Source organism: Miniopterus natalensis, chromosome 17 (assembly GCF_054644295.1).
Source record: "Miniopterus natalensis isolate mMinNat1 chromosome 17, mMinNat1.hap1, whole genome shotgun sequence".
Lineage (NCBI taxonomy): Eukaryota > Metazoa > Chordata > Mammalia > Chiroptera > Miniopteridae > Miniopterus > Miniopterus natalensis.
Window position 1 is genome coordinate 16901967 of NC_142097.1, and position 19565 is coordinate 16921531.

Sequence of the window (19565 nt, forward strand, 5' to 3'; positions counted from 1 at the left end):
GCCTCATTTACAGGAGCCAGGGCTGAAGCCACAGCTGTTTCAGACCTGGACCCAGGCTGTTAACTGTGCTGCCACCGCCAACTCGCTGCTCACAGGTGAGGCTGGGGCAAGGCGGGAGCTGCTCAGCATCTCTGCTTCTTGTTCTTGACTCTTCCCCCTGCCATCCTTGCCCTGCTCCCTGTGGCCCTCTCAGCTCTCTCCTTACAACCTCTGTCCTTTCTGTCCACTCTAAATCCCATGGTTCAGACCTTCCACAACACCCCTTCCTCTCAGTTCTTACACTGGGACCTCAGCTTTTCCAATCCCAAGTCTTCCTCTGCTTATTGTTTTTTTTCATGGGGTCAGCCTCTTCCACCAAGACCATTTTAATTTCATCTGCTCCCTCTCCTTGGCTAAGTTCCCTCTACAGTTCTTTTGCCTTCTCTGTCCCGCTGGTCTAGGTCCTTCCCCCTTACTAGTTAGCCTGTCTCACTGTCACCACCCAACAAATCTGCCTTCTCCCTCCCTTTCTTAGCCTTTTTACTCATTTATTTCAATTTTGACCCTCTGCTCCCATCTCCTGCCTGCAGAGGTAGTCCGGTTTGGGTATGGAAAACAGGTTATAGAAGCCTGCCAGTCCTACTCCCTACCTGCCCCCCTCCTCCCAACCTTTTCGTCCACAAGCCAAGGGAAGAAGGGTGATGGGTCCTTTTTGCCATATTTTGAAGGCTTAAAAGTAAGTGCACTTTCCCTAGGGGTCCTACTGAGGATGAGAAAAGGGAAGTTGGAAAGGTCAGGGGTTATGCCTACCTGAAGAAGGGGCCAAATTTAACGAGAGAAGGATTGGCATCTTCATTTGGACAGGTTTCATAAGACCTGTAGATTCAAGTCTGCTTAACTCCCCACCCCCACCATGCATCTTTCTCCAGGGCTGGGAAGGGTGCCCATCAGGGACAAAAGGAGATGTGGGAACTGGGGCCCTAAGCCTGCTAGCTGTCAAAAAAATTGGTGCCACTTTGATGCCCAGGACCCATGCCAAGGACTGCTGCCCTGTTCCCAGCCCCATGCTTATTGGGGGGGTGGAGGGAGGGCCATTTGGCCCATATGGCCAGGAGAGGAAGCGGAGGAGGTAGTAGGTGGGGGTACGGCTTTTATATTTTGTCTCCATTCCACAGAGCTGTCACCATGCCCCATTCATACCCAGCCCTTTCTGCTGAGCAGAAAAAGGAGTTATCTGACATTGCTCTCCGGATTGTGGCACCAGGCAAAGGCATCCTGGCCGCAGATGAGTCTGTAGGTAGGTGGGGGCCTGTGGTTGGGTAGGGTAAAGGTGGCCAGGAAGCCCTGGGGATCACCTTGTTACCCCTCTTTGTTTGCCCCCAGGCAGCATGGCCAAGCGGCTGAGCCAAATTGGGGTGGAAAACACAGAGGAGAACCGCCGTTTGTACCGCCAGGTCCTGTTCAGTGCTGATGACCGTGTGAAGAAGTGCATTGGAGGTGTCATCTTCTTTCATGAGACACTTTACCAGAAAGATGATAATGGTGTCCCCTTCGTCCGTACCATCCAGGATAAGGGCATTGTCGTTGGCATCAAGGTGCAGCCACTGACCCTGGATGGGGATTGAGCATGGAAATAGGTGTGTGTGTGTGAAGGGTGGCAAGGGGAATCCTGCCTGGGTTCAACCTTCTGCCTGTGTTTTCGCTTCAGGTTGACAAAGGTGTAGTCCCTCTAGCTGGGACTGACGGAGAAACTACCACTCAAGGTACAGGATGGGTAGACTTCAGGACCACAGGGTTGGGGGGTGGTTGATGCTGGCAAAGAGGGGCAGAGTGATGAGACTGGCAATATGCCTGCAGGGCTGGATGGACTCTCTGAACGCTGTGCTCAGTACAAGAAGGATGGTGCTGACTTCGCCAAGTGGCGCTGTGTGCTGAAAATCAGTGAGCGCACACCCTCAGCACTTGCCATTCTGGAGAATGCCAGTGTGCTGGCCCGCTATGCCAGCATCTGCCAGCAGGTGTGTGTATGCATGCATGAGGGGTTCAGATTGGTGCCCTGTGCCTGTTGGAGAGAGAACTTTCTCCCATCTTCCCTATTGCCCCTGCCAAGCTACTCTTCTCTTACCTGCAGAATGGCATTGTGCCTATCGTGGAACCTGAAATCCTGCCTGATGGAGACCATGACCTCAGACGTTGCCAGTATGTCACAGAGAAGGTAAGTCCTCACCTGGGCATAGACACATACCACAGGGACAGCCTGATGGAAGCTTGTTTGCCACAGTCCCTGGTTCAGATGCAGGCACTTTCCCCAAGCACTTTTTCACTTGATCCTAGAATAGACCTGTGAGCCTGAGCCTATACTGACCCTCACAGTCATGCCCGCCCACCTCTAGACAGGGAGCATAGAGCAGTAAGTGGCAGGGACCAGGCCTTAGTAAACCTCCTCTGATCCTCAGGTCCTGGCTGCTGTGTATAAGGCTCTGAGTGACCATCACGTGTACCTGGAAGGGACCCTGCTGAAGCCCAACATGGTCACCCCTGGACATGCCTGTCCCATCAAGTATAGCCCAGAGGAGGTTGCCATGGCAACTGTCACTGCCCTGCGTCGCACTGTGCCCCCAGCTGTCCCAGGTACCACCCTGCTTCCTGACCTACTCCTGTCCTTAGACCATCCTCAGGTTCTTCCTGTGCCTTCAGGGTCCCTTACCCTGGAAAAACAGGGAGTGACTAATCAGTTTGTTTTCTCTATAGGAGTGACCTTCCTGTCTGGGGGTCAGAGTGAAGAGGAGGCATCACTCAACCTCAATGCTATCAATCGCTGCCCCCTTCCGAAGCCTTGGGCCCTCACCTTCTCCTATGGGCGTGCCCTGCAGGCCTCTGCACTCAATGCCTGGCGAGGGCAAAGGGACAATGCTGGGGCTGCCACTGAGGAGTTCATCAAGCGGGCTGAGGTTGGGAGCTAGGGGTGGTGGTTGGGGGTGGTAGTGCTAGACAGGGGGTAGCATCCAAAGACTACAGCCTTTGGCATCTGCGGGTTGGCTCGGCGTGCTTACACCTTCCCTTCCCTCACTTTTGCAGGTGAATGGGCTTGCAGCCCAGGGCAAGTATGAAGGCAGTGGAGAAGATGGAGGAGCAGCAGCACAGTCCCTTTACATTGCCAACCATGCCTACTGAGTACTCCATTCCACAGCTCTTGGCCCAGCCACCTGCACCCAATTTTTCCTGTAGTCACAGCCAGGGCCAAATAGCTTTGCAGAGCAAAGATGCCTCCATCCAGCACCGAGTCATGTTCCTGTTTTCTCCTCCCCTCCCCTCTTCCTGCTGCACCTGGGACCGATGGGGGGTAGGAAGCCCCTCATGGCTGAAGGCAGAACTTGCTAGAAGTCAGAGCAGGATGCCCAAGACTCCCCCTGCCTTTGTCAGCCCCCACAATTTCCCCATGATGGGGTAGCTTCTCCTTGGGCTCTCCTTGCCTGCCCTTTCTCCTGGGATCAGAGGGAAGGCCACCAGACCTGACTTATGCTTTGGGTACATACCACATAGCAAATAAATGATAGCAAAACATGCTACTTTGTCTGTCTGTTTTACACATCAAATCCTCTCCTCCCAGTTTCTGATCTCTGCCTACTCTGTCTCAGGGCCCTTTGATTGTGGAGGTGGAGAGGATGGGTTTTGATTCACTGGGTTTTAAGTTTATGGGGGAGAAGTACACCTCGTCATCATTCCCATCTCAGGCTCTTCCCTGTTGCTGTCCAAGGCTGGAGTGAGGCCGTATGGAGGGCTGCAAGTCTTTCAAGAATTGCCACATCAGAGGCACTAGGCTGCAGCTGTAGCAGGATGGAGTGGTGCAAGACCTGAGCAATTCCTGAAGGCAGCTTTTGTGCAAGGCCCCAAACTGTGATAGGAGGGGATGGGAGTCTGTCACTTCTCAGCTGTGTTGAGCCCTGCCAGGGCTTGACACATTCTGCAAGGGAGAATCACTGTAGGAGGAGCACCTGGGCTCCTGCCCAACAAAGGGAATCCCCAAGGTTTGGGACTGCCAGATGGATCAGAATATCTAGGAGGTTGCCAAGGGCTATTGTCCACTCCCATTTGGGGTAGATGGGAGCACAGAGGGGGCCAATTTGAGGGTTTGGGCAAAGGCAGACCTGGTGAGTTCTCATGATGAACTTTGACCACTTCGGTGGGCTGTGGGGGTAGGGTGAGCACCTAGACCTATCTGAGTAAACAAAAAGATGAAAGAACCTGCTAAATGTGTTCCTTGTGAACTGGGGAGGCCATGCTGTGATTAAAATGCACAATTAATGCTACACCCAGCTAATTATTGCAATATGGGAATGTAGGCCTAATGTAACCTGACCTTATATCAACAAAAATAGCTAATATTTATATAGTACTTTCTGTGTGCACCTGCCAGGCCTTATTCTAATCATTTTATGTTTATTAACTCACTATCTATATAAAATAGACACTATTAATATCCCTCTTTATTTATTTTTAATTTATTTTTTCAGTCCTTACCTGAGGGTATTTTTTCCATTGCTTTTCAGAGAGAGTGGAAGGGGGAGAGAGAGAAATATCAAGGTGAGAGAGACACCTCCATTGGTTGCCTCCCACACATGCCCTAGCCTGACCAGGGCGGGGATTGAGCCTGCAACCCAGGTACTTGACCTTGGCCAGAATCAAACCCAGCACGGATCCTTCAGTGCCCCAGTCAATGCTCTAGCCACTGAGCCAAACCAGCTAGGACTATTATCCCTATTTTAATATGAGGAAACAGGCACAAAGGGGTTAACTTCTCAAGTGCACTCAGGTGAAGTGGTGATGTCAGGATTTGAACTAAAGTAATCAGAATACAGATTTTGTTTGTGAATTAAAAAAAAAAAATACTCCTTTAATCTTCACCCAAATATATGTTTTTATTTATTTTTTAGGGTGGGGGGAGAGAAACATCGAGGTTTCCCCCACATGCCCTGACCAAGGATCGAACCAACAACCCTTTGGTGTATGGGATCACACTGCAACCAGCTGAGCAACCTGGCCAGGTCTGTGCTTGCAAATTTTAGGCGGAGCATTCAGACTTTTACAAGTTGGAAAGGAATTAAAATGAATTTAAAAATACTGGGTAGCTCAGTTGGTTAGAGTGTCATCCCAATACACCAAGGTTACGGGTTCGATCTCTGGTCCAGGCACAAACAAGGATCAACCAATGAATGCATAAGTAAGTGGAACAACAAATTGATGTTTCTCTCCCTTCCTCTCAAGTCAGTGGACATGGGAGCATTTGGGATGTTGCTCCCTAGCATATATCATCAGTTTGGCCCAAATAGACTCATAAAAATTCTTTTTAAAAAAAGACTGAATGAGCCAAATAGCTGAAAGAGTACTACTAGCTGGCCACCTGCATGTTTGAGGCTTGAGGAAAGGGAGCCTGGAAGAGAAGCTCGTTGATAGATGACAAATAATCCTAATAGGTGACATTTGACTGTTTTCCGTGTCTCAGGTTCTTTACATGAATGAGCTCATTTTAGTAAATATCTCCACTTTTTGGATGAAAAACAGACTTAGAGCTGCCCGGGGTCACCCCATTACGATTTAACCACTGCAGAGTTTACTCTCTTAACCCCTAGTGGACCCCGCCCACCGCTCGCCAGCTTTCTCCCGCCTTTGAGACTGGAGTGTCGCTCGCGATTGGCCGCGAGCGCTGCTGTGGTCCCGCCCCCCCGGTTTCCGATTGGGGGAGGCTTGCGCTGCTCCGCCCGACGGCTAGAGTCGTCGGAATCAAGCATGGCGGCCGCCGGGGCCGCGGCTACAGATCTAGGTGCGGTGGCATTCGGGTTGGGGCGTGCGATTCGCGGACTGCGAGGGAGGAATGAGGAGGGTGGGGATTGTGGTGTGCCAGAGGTCCTGCGGACTGGGGTCCCGGGGTCGTTTCAGACTCGGGCCCAGGCCAGTAGCACGGGGATCCCTACGAACGAGGGCCGAGAGCCACCGCCTACGGGTTGCTCGGCTCCTCCGCGTCGGGTTTGGGGCAGGTACCTCCGCCCACTTCCTGCGCCTCAGTCCGTACCCCCGTACCTCCAGAGGTGGTCCGAGGCAAGCGCGCCGCCCTCTTCTTCGCCACGGTGGCCATCGTGCTGGGGCTGCCGCTCTGGTGGAAGACCACGGAGACCTACCGGGCCTCGTTGCCTTACTCCCAGATCAGTGGGCTGAATTCCCTGCAGGTGAGACTTTGATGGGGGTGGGCCAGACGACAGCTCATCTGCAAGGTACAGACTCAACTTACGGCCCTGGTGCGCTTTTCTGCAGCTCCGGCTCATGGTGCCCGTCATTGTCGTGTTTACCCGAGAGTCGGTGCCGTTGGACGATCAGGAGAAGCTGCCCTTCACCGTTGTGCATGAGAGAGAGATCCCTCTGAAGTGTGAGTTTCTGGGGGGTTTAGGGCTGCTTTTCCGGTCTGAGCTCAGTCCATATATGCGTTGGGTAGGAGTGTGGGTGTCCCATAAAGGTAGTTAAGAACTTACGAAAAGGCTTCCGTGAATGAGCAGTGTGTTTGGTTAGAAGAAAAGCAACATTAAATTCAGTGTTCAGCATTAAGGCAGCAATTTGATTCATAAAACAGTTGTGCTACCTGATCAGAGTTAGTTGATCCTCATTAGTGGATAGGGGAGGAAGTGGGATGTAGTGGAAAGCCTTGGAATCAAGTTGGACTTGTATATAGGCCTTATTTAGTTTAACATTAAATATTTCACTGAGTGTTAGGCACTTTTCTCTCTCTTTTTAAAAAATATATCTTTATTGATTTCAGAGAGAGGAAGGGAAAGGGAGAGAGATAGAAACATCAATGATGAGAGTTGTTGATAAGCTGCCTCCTGCAGGCCCCCCACTGGGGATAAGCAGGGAAACCCCGGGGAATGTGCCCTGATCCGAATGGAACTGCAGTCTTTTGGATCAACCACTGAGCCACTTAGGCGGGGCCCCCTTTTTTTTTTAATCCTCATCTGAGGTTATGTTTTTATTGATTTTAGAGAGAGAGGAAGGGGAAGAGAGAGAGAGAGAGAGAGAAAGAAACATCACTCCTGTACATGCCCGGACCAAGGATAGAACCCACAACTTGGGTATGTGCCCTAATGAGGAATCAAACTTGAGACTCTTTGGTACACAAGATGATGCTCCAACCAACTGAGCCACACCAGCCAGGGCTGTTGGGCACTTTTCTTAGGTACCGGGAATTTGCAGATGACTGAGAAATTGATAATGGTTTCAAGAAATTCATAGGTAGGGGAGAAAGACACTTAGATAAAGAAATCACAGAAGTATATAAGAAACAGATATGCACTTAAGAAAGCCTTTAATTTTTTGGGAGGAAAGAAGGGCAGAGAAAGTTTTGAGGGATATAAGTTTTAAGTCAGATTTTTAGAGGATGTTTAAGAATTCAGGTTAAATGGGGAGTTGAGGGAGGGAACAACATGAGCCAATAATAATGCTAGCTAATGTTAGTTGTTTTGCATTATATGCCAAAAACTAAGTGAAGTACTTTATGTGTTGCCTCATTTCACCCTTTCTTACATTATGATCCCCACTTCAAAAATGAAAGAAACAGACTTAAGAGATTTTAATTTGTTTAAGCTAGCTAGTAAGAGGTAGAACTGGGATTTAAAGCCAGGCCTGACTGATTCCAGTGTTCAGGCTTTTCACCAACAAACTGTGCTGGCTGCCTCCTGTGTAAAAGCATGGAGGCGTAAATGAGCATGTTAGGGGTGGGAGGAGTCCATGAGCAGTTTTACTTTTCTGCAGTGTGAAATGAAAGATTGGGAGTGACGGGAGATGTAGGCTGAGTCCAGACCATGCCATTTACTTTCTAGCTCTTTAACCTTGGTCACACATTTAAAAAGAAAATCATATTTCATATGGTTCACCCTAATGTACACACGTATACTTTTTATTTCTCAAAATGAAAATTGGATTATACCTGACATGTTAGTTTGCAACTTGGTTATTATCAGTATCTCATGGATTTCTTCATAGTTACTGACACGATATTCAGTAATAGTGGAATGGCCAAGAGTATGGAACTTTGGTGTAAGAGAGCTGGACTAAAGCCTTGGTTCTGCTACTTATTTGTGTGAATTTGAGTGAGGTTGTGAACCTCTGTAAAGCTTGGTTTTCTTTCTGTTAAATAGGGATAGTAATAGGGTTGTTCATTAATTCAACAAATATTTATGGAGTACCCATGTCAGATACTGTTGTAGTTGCTAGAGACACAGCAGTGAACAAAGGAGACAAAAAAGAGCAGAACAGACAATTAAAAATAAACAAGTGGAATGTATGTAAATGGTGATAGGACAATGAGATAGGAGTAGGGCAATGAGATAGGGAGGTTTTTTGGGGGGTGTGGGGAGGTCATTGCCATTTTACTTTATTTTTATTTTTGTTAATCCTCACCCATGGATTTTTCTTCCATTGATTTTTTAGAGAGAGTGGAAGGGAGGGATGGAAGGAGTGAGAGAGAGTGAGAGAGAGAAACATTAATGTGAGAAAGAGACATCGATGGGTTGCCTCCCACATGTGCCCCGACTGGGGCTGGGGTTCGAAGCTGCAACCTAGGTACGTGCCCTTGACTGGGAATCAAACCCGATACTCTTCAGTGCATGGGCCAATTCTCTAACCATTGAGCCACACTGGCCAGGGTTGGTCACTGCCTTTTTAGAAAGGGTGGCCAGGGGAGGCATCATTTGAAAACAGGACATTGGAGTAGGGAGAAGATGAGAGGTGAAGGAGTAAATTGTGTAGGTATCTGGGAGAAGAGCATTTTGGCAGAGTAAAGCAAGTATGAGGTTCTGAGGTAGGAGCAGGGGCAGTCCCTTTCTTTGCAGAGCAGTAATAATCCCGTTGTGGCTAGAGTGAGGTGAATGAAGGACAGTGTAAGAGGAAGTGAAATAAAACTAGAGTGACAAAAGGGGGCCAGACTCACATGCTGCTTTTATTCTGGATGAGAAGGTATGCCATTAATTGAAGGTTGTTTTTTTTTAAAAAGATTATTATACCTTACCACGTTAGCAGTAATCCTTAATGTCACCTGATTCCTAGTCTATATTAAGATTTTCCCAATTATCTCAAAGATGTCCTGGTTTAGTCTAATTAGGGTCAACACATTAAATTTTGTTAAATCTCATCTGTCTCTTTTATTATATATCATCTCCCCTATCCCATCTTGATACACTTCTTTGCATCGGTTTGTTGGAGAAACCCACATCATTTGTTTTATAAAACATCTCGCATTCTGGATTTGGCAGATTACTTCTAATTTCATTTAACTTATTCCTCTATTATCCATGTTCCTTATAAACTGGTAGTTAGATCTAGAGGTTTGATTAAAATCAGGTTCAGTTTTTTAGGCAAGAATACTTCATAGTTGGTATGCAGAACTTACTATCATTATATCATAAAGCATGTAATGGCTGGTTGTTTTACTTTCGGTGATACACAGATGATTCAGTGAGTTTAGATACTGTTAGCTTGATTTCAGTATTTCCCTGTCAACCTTTCACCTGATGATTTTAACATTCATTGATGCTGGACTCCATTTCATTATCTGTTGCAAAATGGTGTTTTTTAAATCCTATCATTTCTTCTACATGTATGGCCTGAAATTCTATAAAGAATTTTCCCAGTAAATTTTAGGCTCAATTTGTCAAATTCCAGGGGTTGAAAAAAATTGCTTTGGGGTTGCCTTACATGTATAGATTAACTTGGGCAGAATTGACATACTTAGAATATTTAATCTTTCTAAAGGGCCTTGTATGTGTTTTCCTTTTTTATCAGATCTTTTATGTCCTTCAGTAGAGTCCTGAGCTTTTTTCTTACACTTTTGTACATTCATTCCTGAGTATCTTTATGTTTTTTATTGTTAAAATTGAGATTGGGATTTTTAAAAATACTTGCTTTTCTAATTAGATATTGCTGATATTTATTAGTTATTGATTCTTGTGTATTCTCATATCTAGTCATTTCACTGAACTGTTACTAGTTCTAATAGTTTTTCAATTGATTCTCTTTTATTTTTTAGGGAAAATAACTACTGCTTCAAAAAGTGGCCATTTTATCTCTTTGTTTCAAATATTCACATTTTCTCTTATGATAAAGGAACTAGCAGTCATCCTTGTTTTATTACTAATTTTGGTAGAACTTTATTTAGTGCTTTCCATTAAGTGTGCATTTTTGTTTTATCAAGAATGTTCATTGAATTTTAATTATTTTGAGGCACCTATTAAAATGGCCTATGGTTTTTTTCCTTTCCCCTATTTGTGTAATGAATATTGTAATAGATATCTCCGTGGGAGAGTACTCCAGGTTGAAGGTAGCATGTACACGGGCAGAGGTAAGAGCCGGGCAGGTGGAAGAGGTGGAGTGTCATATGTTTGATACCCATGCAGAAATCATTAGAATTGGCTATAGCTTTTTGGTCTTTTTCTGCAAACAGTCATTTTGCTATCCTCAGACACTGGACAGTATTAGGCTAGGAAGGTGGGCAGAAGTGTGATAATTGCTCTTCCTTTCATGTTTCTTCCTTTTCTCCTCAGACAAAATGAAAATCAAATGCCGCTTCCAGAAGGCCTATCGGAGGGCTTTGGACCACGAGGAAGAGGCCTTGTCATTGGGCAGTATGCAAGGTACTGGAAGGGGAGCTCACGCCATTTAACATGAAGCCCTGTTTTGTTTTCCCTTCTGATCCCTAAAGGTGTAGTTTTCATATCTTGTCTTAACTCCAAAATCTCTTTGGGAAAGCTGTGAATGGGATGTGTTTCAGCTTGAGCCACTGAGAGCCAAGCCTGCCCACATGTCAGCTGGGTGTCAGTGGGAGGTGGAGGGGTGGCTTAGGCACTGTGTGGGGGCCAGAGGGAGAGGGAATGGTGTTTTTGCTCTTGGTGCACCACCTGCTCTTGTCCCCAGAGGCAGAAACCATGTTAGCTGAGCCACAGGAACAAGCAGAGGGCTCCCTGACTGTGTATGTGATCTCTGAACACTCCTCGCTTCTCCCCCAGGTAGGATGAGCAGAGAGGCTGTGGCCTTCCCTAATCCCATCAGCTCTTCCTCTCCCTGGTCACCCCCTTCTTGTAGTATTACCACCCATTTCTTCCATTTGCTGTGGAAAACTCCCTAAATATATTTTTTAAAGAATGCAAATAGGAATTTTTTCATTGACTCTGGTTTTCTAAATCCAAGACTTGTATACAGTTAAAGTTCCAATGACCATTTAAAGTGTGTGTGTGGGGGGAAGTCAGTAGGAATAAAAGAAGCTGCTTTGTGCTAGTAACATGGGAAATACATTGACTTTTTTATGAGCAAAGGGTTTGGTGGAAGTTACACCATGTACCATTTTCTTTATGAATTTATAATGAGATTTTTAAAAAAATACATCTTTATTGATTTCAGAGAGGAAGGGAGAGGGAGAGAGAGAAACATCAATGATGAGAGAGAGTCGTCATTGATTGGCTGCCTCCTGCATGCCCCCGACTGGGGATTGAGTCCGCAACCTGGGAGCCCTCAACCAGGCATGTGTCCTGACTGGGAATTGAATGGTGTTCTCCTGGATCCTAGGTCAGTGCTCAACCACTGAGCCACGCCTGTGAGATATTTTTTTAAAAAAAATTTATTGATTGATTTTAGAGAGAGAGAGAATGAGAAACATCAATTTGTTGTTCCACTTATTTATGTATTTATGCATTCATTGGTTGATTCTTTTTTTTAAATTAAATTTTATTTTTTTAAAGAGAGAAACATTGATGAGAGAGAGACATCGATTGACTGCCTCCTGCACACTCCCTACTGGGGGTGGAGCCTGCAACCAGGGCATGTGCCCTGACCCAGAATTGAACCAGTGATTTCTTGGTGCATGGGACCATGCTCAACCAACTGAGCCACACTGGCTGGATTCATTGATTGATTGTTGTATATGCCTTGAACTGGGATTGAACGCAACCTTGACATATGGGATGATGTTTAACTATTGAGCTAACTGGCCAGGGCTATAATGAAATATTTAATTCTTATGAAAAGAGGAAGAAAAATTTAAATAAACATATTATTATAAGCCCTAGCTTATAATAATACAGCAGTGTAGTTGGAGCCTTGTGTGTCTCCATGGTTACATCCCAATCCTTTCAGCCCAAGGTGACCATATTTTATAGTATAGTTTTGTTTTTATTTCAAATTTTATCACATATGTTGTATCTCTATAAACAATATATTTAGTTTTACATGTTTTTGAACTTTTTATAAATGGTATAATACAGCACACGTACCTGTAACTTTCAGTGTGCTCAACATTTATGTTTGAATCATCCATGATAATATGTGTAGCTGAATCTATTGAATTTATTTTTAATTCTGTCTAATATTTCATTGTATAGATGTACCACAGTTTGTCTGTTCTGTTGCTGATGGGCATTTGGATTATCTCCAGCTTTTTATTACAAGTAATGCTGCTGTGAAAAAGCTTTACTTGTTTCTTTGCCCTGCACCATTTATGTAGATCAAACTATCCAGTTGTTTGTTTATTCTGCTTTTCTTATTCAGCTGTATTTCCTGGAACTATGTGTACTGGGAAGGAGAAGGGAACGAAATTGAATAAAGATACAATATACCCATAACTCAGAAATGCTAAGATAATAGTTCACTATGGATCTAAAGAGAGGTGCATGCCTGTTGTTCAGTGCAAAAGGCCAGATTCTCGGAAACCAGAGCCAGAGTGCTCTTCTGCTTTCTTCCCTGAGCCATGGGCATTCTGTTCCTTGCTTGCCCCTCATAGGACATGATGAGCTACATTGGGCCTAAGAGAACAGCAGTCGTGAGGGGAATAATGCACCGGGAGGCTTTTAACATCATTGGCCGCCGCATAATCCAAGTAGCCCAGGCCATGTCTTTGACTGAGGATGTGCTTGCTGCAGCCCTGGCTGACCACCTTCCAGAGGACAAGTGGAGCTCTGATAAGAGGCGGCCTCTCAAGTCCAGCTTGGGTAGGGTGACTGGGCTTTGCTCTGGGAAGAGAGAGGGAAATGAATTATGTGGTGGCATTGGGGCAGGAGGGGAATCTGCATACAAACTCTTTACTTCTTTCTTCTGCGGTTTCAAGTTTTTCTTAAAGCGCTCAGTGTTCCTCATGCCAGTTTTACCCCCATTGGTTCCATAATGGCAATCAGCCCCATTCTAGAGGCGAGACAAGTTCAGTTCAGCAGGGGCTATGGGCTGCCCCTCATCCACGGAAGCCTCTGGATTTCCTGACTCCTGTTTCCATAGGCTATGAGATCACCTTCAGTTTACTCAACCCAGACCCCAAGTCGCACGACGTTCACTGGGACATTGAGGGAGCTGTCCGGCGCTATGTGCAGCCCTTTCTGAATGCCCTCAGTGTTGCTGGCAACTTCTCTGTGGACTCCCAGGTGAGACGGAGCAAGTTGAGGAGTCCTTTTCCCAGCTGCATCATCCTTTTCAAAGTCCATCCATGTTTAGTGTTTGCAAGTGTAGTCTGTCCTAGCTCTTTGGCCTTGCTGATTTGCTAGGAATTTCCTGTGCACATATAAGGTTCTGGAGTCTACTTTCCCTCCTTGTGTCCAGCTTGGGGAGTTTCATCAATGCTTAAAAAACTTCCTTATGGCTCCCTCCAGAACTGTATTCACCAGTTGTGCCATCCTTAAGGAATTTTGTTTTTTGTTTTTTAAAAATACATCTTTTATATACACAACCCAAGGACATGGACAATGATGGGGAGAGGGACTGGGGAGGGGGAAGGAACGGGGTGGAATGGGTCATTGGGGAGAAAAAGGAACATCTGTAATATTTTAAACAATAATAAAATTAAAAATAAAATAAAAAATATATATATATCTTTATTGGTTTCAGAGAGAGGAAGGGAGAGGGGGAGAGAGTTGAAGCATCAACGATGAGAGAGTCGTCATTGATCGGCTGCCTCCTGCATGCCCTGACTGGAAATTGAACCGTGATCTGGATCCCAGGTCGACAATCGCTGAGCCGCACCAGGCCGGGCAGGAATTTAGTTAAACAACAACAGAAAACTCCCTGAAATATGTTAATGTAGTAACAACAAAGATGTGAAGAGTGTAGCTTTCTGTATCACACAATGTCCTTTGAGGGAAATGTGGGAGAAATTTTTATTAGGTCTTGGTAGTGGGAGTAATTACTTCTGACTGACTGACTTGATTTGATCTTGTGCACACTTACTTATGCTATTCTTTGTTTCCTTTGTTTAGGCTGTGAGAAAGCCTGGGAAAATATGTGGTTTTCAAAGAACATATTTACTGTTTTAACTTTACCCATGACTTTGTTATTTTTTTTCCTACGCCTATTTTCTCTTATCCCTGATTTTGTCTCTGATATTTCATCCTGTCATAATTGTATCTTTTTAAGGCCCCTCAAATCTTTTTTGGGACAAAGTGGAATATAAATCAATAAACAAAATAACGCTCTCTCTCTTTACTTTCTAGATCCTTTACTATGCAGTGTTGGGGGTAAACCCCCGCTTTGACCCAGCTTCCTCCAGCTACTACTTGGCCACACACAGCCTCCCCCACGTCATCAATCCAGTGGAGTCCCGTCTAGGTGAGCTCCTGAGGTTGAGGGCTCTTTCTGCCAGGCCAGAGAGGGACCCGGAAGGCTCAGCCTGGGTTGGAGGCGAGTTGTACATTGTGATGGTTCCCAGGTTGGGTTGGTCTGAGGGCATCGAGGAAGTGTTGGGCACTTAGGCTCCTTTGTCATGATACTCTGTTGACATCTCCATTTCCACACTATCATAGCAAAAAGCATTTATTAAACATGTTTCCCAGCATTTTTTATAAATGAATGGATGGGGTGTGTCTCCCTCCCTGCAAACCATCCAGGAAAGATAAGGTCATGCACGTAGGAAAGATAACAGCAAAAGCACATGAAGGCAGAATGAGCAACCTTGACGCTAGGATTCCAGTTTTTCATTTTGGGGGTGGTACCTAGGAAAAGTAGGTGTGACGAAGAACTGCAATATAGGCAAACCAAAATGAGTAAATCACTAGGTGTGGAATTTAAGACATCAGGGCCAGGCCAGGGTTGACCAAGGGGTGTGGGCTTGGCAAATTCCTCCTCTGTCTTCATTCAGCAAAGTCCAAGGGACTGCTCTGTGGCAGTGCTGAGTACAGCTAGAAGAGCATTTCAGGCAAGGGGACTATGAGCTTAGATATAGAAGAGTAAGAGCACATAGACCTTCAGGAAGCTCAGAGAAGCTTAATGAGGCTGAATTGTGAGAGGGTGACCAAGGTGGTGTTGGCAGGGCAGGCAGGCATCAGATCAGGCAGGACCACGTTGAGGAGTTTGAATAACCTGGTGTGAATGGCTAGCCGTTGAGAGATACTAAGCAGGGAACTGACATGAGGTCACATTTATACTTGTGCATAAAACGAGTTATAGTAATGTGGGTGCGATGTAACAGTAGCCATGAGAGCTGACTTAGACAGTTTAGGGAGGACTGTTGGAGGAGGGGAGATTCCAGGGGCATTTTGCGGCTAAGGATTGCCCTTCAAGTGTGTGGTGCATCTTGGGAGAATGTTCTGAGGTTCTTTGCCACAGAAATTGAGGACTGGAGAATATCCTAGTGATCATCCTCCACTAGAGAGGATATGAGGCCCAGAGTGGGTGACCAGCAAGTTAGAGGCAGACCTGGAACTAAGATCTAGAACTAACATGTTTCAATATTCTGACTCCCCTTCTCTTTGTACCATAGGATCCAGCGCTGCCTCCCTTTACCCTGTGCTCAACTTTTTACTCTATGTACCTGAGCTTGCCCACTCCCCCCTGTACATTCAGGACAAGGATGGGGCTCCAGTGGTCACCAACGCCTTCCACAGTCCCCGCTGGGGTGGCATTATGGTAATGATCACACTATGCTGACCCCAAACCCCAAGCTTCAGGGACAGACAGATATTCCCTGAGACTGTTCTTCAGTTGTTCTTCTGGTGTCCCCCATGACCCAGCCTGAGGAAGGGGAGGCACCAAGGAGGTGAGGGTGCTGTGAGTGAGCTTGTGCCCCTCCTCTGCCAGCCCCACTGCTATTTATTTTGTCAGTATTTTCTATAATATGACCCTTTTGCATTTAGCAGTTTGAACTTACTGAGGACTCTTCTGTTTACATCTTAGATCTTGGACCTGTTTGTGGAAATCTTGCAAAGTTTGGGACTTTGTCTCTCCTATTAGACTGGGAGTTTCTCAAGGGTAGAAACTCTAAACTGGAATAAAAAGTATTTCTTTTACAGGACTTTTGGGGGTAATGGAGATAATTTATGAAAAGCTCCTAATAGGTATTAAAAAAATACTAGTTATACCATCAGGTTTGTAATTTCTAAAGAGCACAGAATATGTGTTCCTTTTTTCTCATGGTCTCCAGAGCGTCTAGGGCACAGCTGCATATGGTCCTGGTGTGATGTCAAGGCAACCTCATTGTCCCTTGCAGGTATACAATGTGGACCCCAAAGCCTACAATGCCTCGGAGCTGCCGGTGCGAGTTGAGGTGAACATGGTGCAAGTGATGGAGGTGTTCCTGGCCCAGTTGCGGTGAGGTCCTAGGTGGTCCACTTGGGGACATGGCCCCTGACTCTGACCACAGTCTCCTGGGCTGACTGGGATAAAATCTTACCTGGCAGGGATACCTTGGCTGTGCCTAGAGCCCTAGGAAACCAATAAAGGTTTCCAAGGATCACTTCATCCTCCTAAGAAGAACTAGTTGCTGACAAAAACTTTTAAGAAAAATAGACTCATGAATGTCAGGTCCATAGGGTTTGATTAGGGGAGCTTAAGAAAATAGCTGTTAATTCTCGTGCTAACTGATCTATTGATAGTGGCTACCTGATGCCCTGTGTTGAGGATTCTTTGGGTTCACTAGGAAAGAGGATTCTGATGGACTCGCAGTGTCCACTGTGGGTGCAGGATTGGAGAGGCACATCTTGTCAGAAGTGGTCCTGGATCATCCCTTAACTAAGCCTTACTGGCCCCATTTGTCCAAAGAGAGAGTAGACAGGGTGAGAGGATTAAACTAAGTTGGTGTTATCAGAAATATTTTAGCCATGTAACCTTTTGTCAAATAAGATCTTGGAAGTCCAATATAGAAGCAGATAAAAGGTAAAAGCTGAGACCCTGAGGCACTTTCCTGCAACCACTGTTAGTCTGGGTATGATTGAAAATCTTAGTTATTCTAGGGATCTTAGCCATCTTCTTCCACTGCCTAGTCTCAGCCCCTTTGACCTTCTTTGCTGTTCCTACAGGCTGCTCTTTGGGATTGCTCAGCCCCAGGTGCCTCCAAAATGCCTATTTTCCAGACCTAAGAGTGAAGGGCTGATGACTTGGGAGCTGGACCGGCTGCTCTGGGCTCGGTCAGTGGAGAACCTGGCCACAGCCACCACTACCCTCACTTCCCTGGCCCAGCTTCTGGGCAAGATCAGCAACATTGTCATTAAGGATGATGTGGCATCTGAGGTAAGTGGGCAGGGAGTGGATTCTGTGGCCCAGGATTGGAATGGCCAGTGAGGGCCAGCGTGTGGTGAAACTAGAGCCAATTGAAGTGGGGGGTATGTGTGGGCATGCCAGCCTTGAATGCCCTAGGCTTTCTTTAGAGGGCAGTGCTAGCCCCCAGCAGGAGTTCAGATTGGGGGGGTGGTAAGCAGGCACTAAGAAAGTACACCATAGCCATTTTATACTAGCCTCCACATATCCTGGGTGAACTCCAGGCAACCTGTCACCTGTCTGGTAAATGGAAGACACAGTAAAGCTCATCACTCCCCACCTTCTTCATCAGTGACTAGCACTAGTTGGTAATGCCCTGCCCCCTTTCCAGGTATACAGGGCTGTAGCTGGAGTCCAGAAGGCAGCGGAGGAGTTGGCCTCTGGGCACCTGGCCTCTGCCTTTGTTGCCAGCCAGGAAGCTGTGACATCCTCGGAGCGTGCCTTTTTTGATCCCTCGCTCCTCCACCTCCTCTATTTCCCTGATGACCAGAAGTTTGCCATCTACATCCCGCTCTTCCTGCCTATGGCTGTGCCCATCCTCCTGTCTCTGGTCAAGATCTTCCTGGAGACGCGCAAGTCCTGGAAAAAGCCTGAGAAGACAGACTGAGCAGGGCATCATCTCAGTAGGAAGCCTTCCTTTCTGGCCAGGGTGGGAGGTATTAGATTGAGAGGCACATAAATGGGTCCTGCCTAGAATGACCTATCTCCAGCAGCCTCTGTTGACTCTCCAGCAACCAAAGTGTAACACTCCAAGATGGGTTCATCTTTCCTTCTTTCCCCATTCCTCTGGCTCAGGTGTCCCACTCCCATCATGTGGGCCTCCTCCTATGGCTTGAACTTGGAGGTCCTTTCTTATCCCCCTGGGCAAGGGCAGCCCTGTTTCTCACAGTCCTCTTGCACTGAGAGGGAGCATTAGGGGAAAGCCCTTGGTTGTTTTCTAGCCCCTTCCCCTCCATGCTTCTCTTTACTCCTCCGGGAGAGCCCTAGCACTGCTCTCATGGAAGGGGCCAGGCGTAGGTCGCCTCTGGGGCCTTCTCCCTTACTCCCCTCCCTCCTGACTAGCTATGCCTGTTGGTATAGCCTGATGCTGTGGGTGTGGCAAAGGTTCCCTTCATCCTTTTATAGGGGCAGTGTGGTACAGTGGAGAAAGTTCCAGACTTGGGATCAAACATGCCTGAATTCAGACCCTGGCTTCTGCACTTATCATATGGGGAGCTCTGAATAAGCTACTTAATCTCTTTGAGCCTCAGTTTTTCATTTGTTAAAACAGCACTAGTGATACCTTCCTTATAAGGTGGTTGTGAGGATTAAATGTGATAAGCATTTGAAAGTGTCTGGCATATTCTAGGCACTCAATAAACACTGAATGTGAATTGGAGTGATGTGAAGTATGAGCATAGCTTTTGTTCTTCATTCATGTGGAAGTAATGGTTTCCTAGTATCTGTTCTACAGGCCCACCTTACTTTTACCTGGCCATGTGCCCTTCCCGCCTCCCTGTCCTGGAGGGCCCTCTGGTGGCTTAGACAACTAGGCAGTTGTCTCTCAGCATGTCCTGGTTTGCCCAACAAGCCTGTTAACATCTACAGCGGTACCTCGGTTTTCGAATGTAATCCGTTCTGGAAGACCCTTTGAGTTCTGAAACATTCGAAAACCGAGGGATCAACAGCCAACAGCTGGGCCTCAGGATCTTGCAGTCCGTGGAAGCCGTGTGGCATGTTTGACTTCGAGGCGTGTTCGAAAACCGAAGCATTTACTTCCAGGTTTACGGCGTTCATAAACAGAAATGTTCATCAATGGAGACATTCGAAAACCGAGGTACCACTGTACTTCTGCTTTTTAGCAGGGTCTCTGGAGAGAATGGCTTGTACCAGTGTAAGACCTCAGATACTAACTCATTCATAAATTCAAAAATAGAATATATTGCTCTTGCGTGGTAGCTCAATTGGTTAGAGCATCATCCCAATATGCCAAGGTTGAGGATTTGATCCCCCATCAGGGCACCTATAAGAATCAACCAATGAATGCGTAAATAAATGGAACAGCA

At 46.4% G+C, this 19565-nt stretch overlaps 2 protein-coding genes across 2 annotated transcripts; both read left to right on the forward strand.

Annotated features, from left to right (window-relative positions):
* The first annotated feature begins 5 nt into the window (after window positions 1-5).
* Window positions 6-3521, forward strand: ALDOC (aldolase, fructose-bisphosphate C). Its single transcript, XM_016201928.2, has 9 exons — window positions 6-95; window positions 1155-1276; window positions 1363-1574; window positions 1688-1742; window positions 1837-1997; window positions 2111-2194; window positions 2436-2610; window positions 2731-2930; window positions 3058-3521. Exons 2-9 carry the CDS (start codon window positions 1165-1167, stop codon window positions 3151-3153), a joined length of 1095 nt encoding a protein of 364 aa, XP_016057414.1. The 5' UTR covers window positions 6-95; window positions 1155-1164; the 3' UTR covers window positions 3154-3521.
* Window positions 3522-5751: 2230 nt separating this feature from the next.
* Window positions 5752-18898, forward strand: PIGS (phosphatidylinositol glycan anchor biosynthesis class S). The gene is made up of 12 exons (XM_016201924.2): window positions 5752-5800; window positions 6064-6203; window positions 6289-6400; window positions 10563-10652; window positions 10933-11024; window positions 12791-12998; window positions 13279-13421; window positions 14484-14598; window positions 15749-15894; window positions 16475-16575; window positions 17283-17493; window positions 17852-18898. The coding sequence occupies exons 1-12, from the start codon at window positions 5767-5769 to the stop codon at window positions 18125-18127; spliced, it is 1668 nt and encodes a 555-aa protein (XP_016057410.2). The 5' UTR covers window positions 5752-5766; the 3' UTR covers window positions 18128-18898.
* The last annotated feature ends 667 nt before the right edge of the window (window positions 18899-19565 follow it).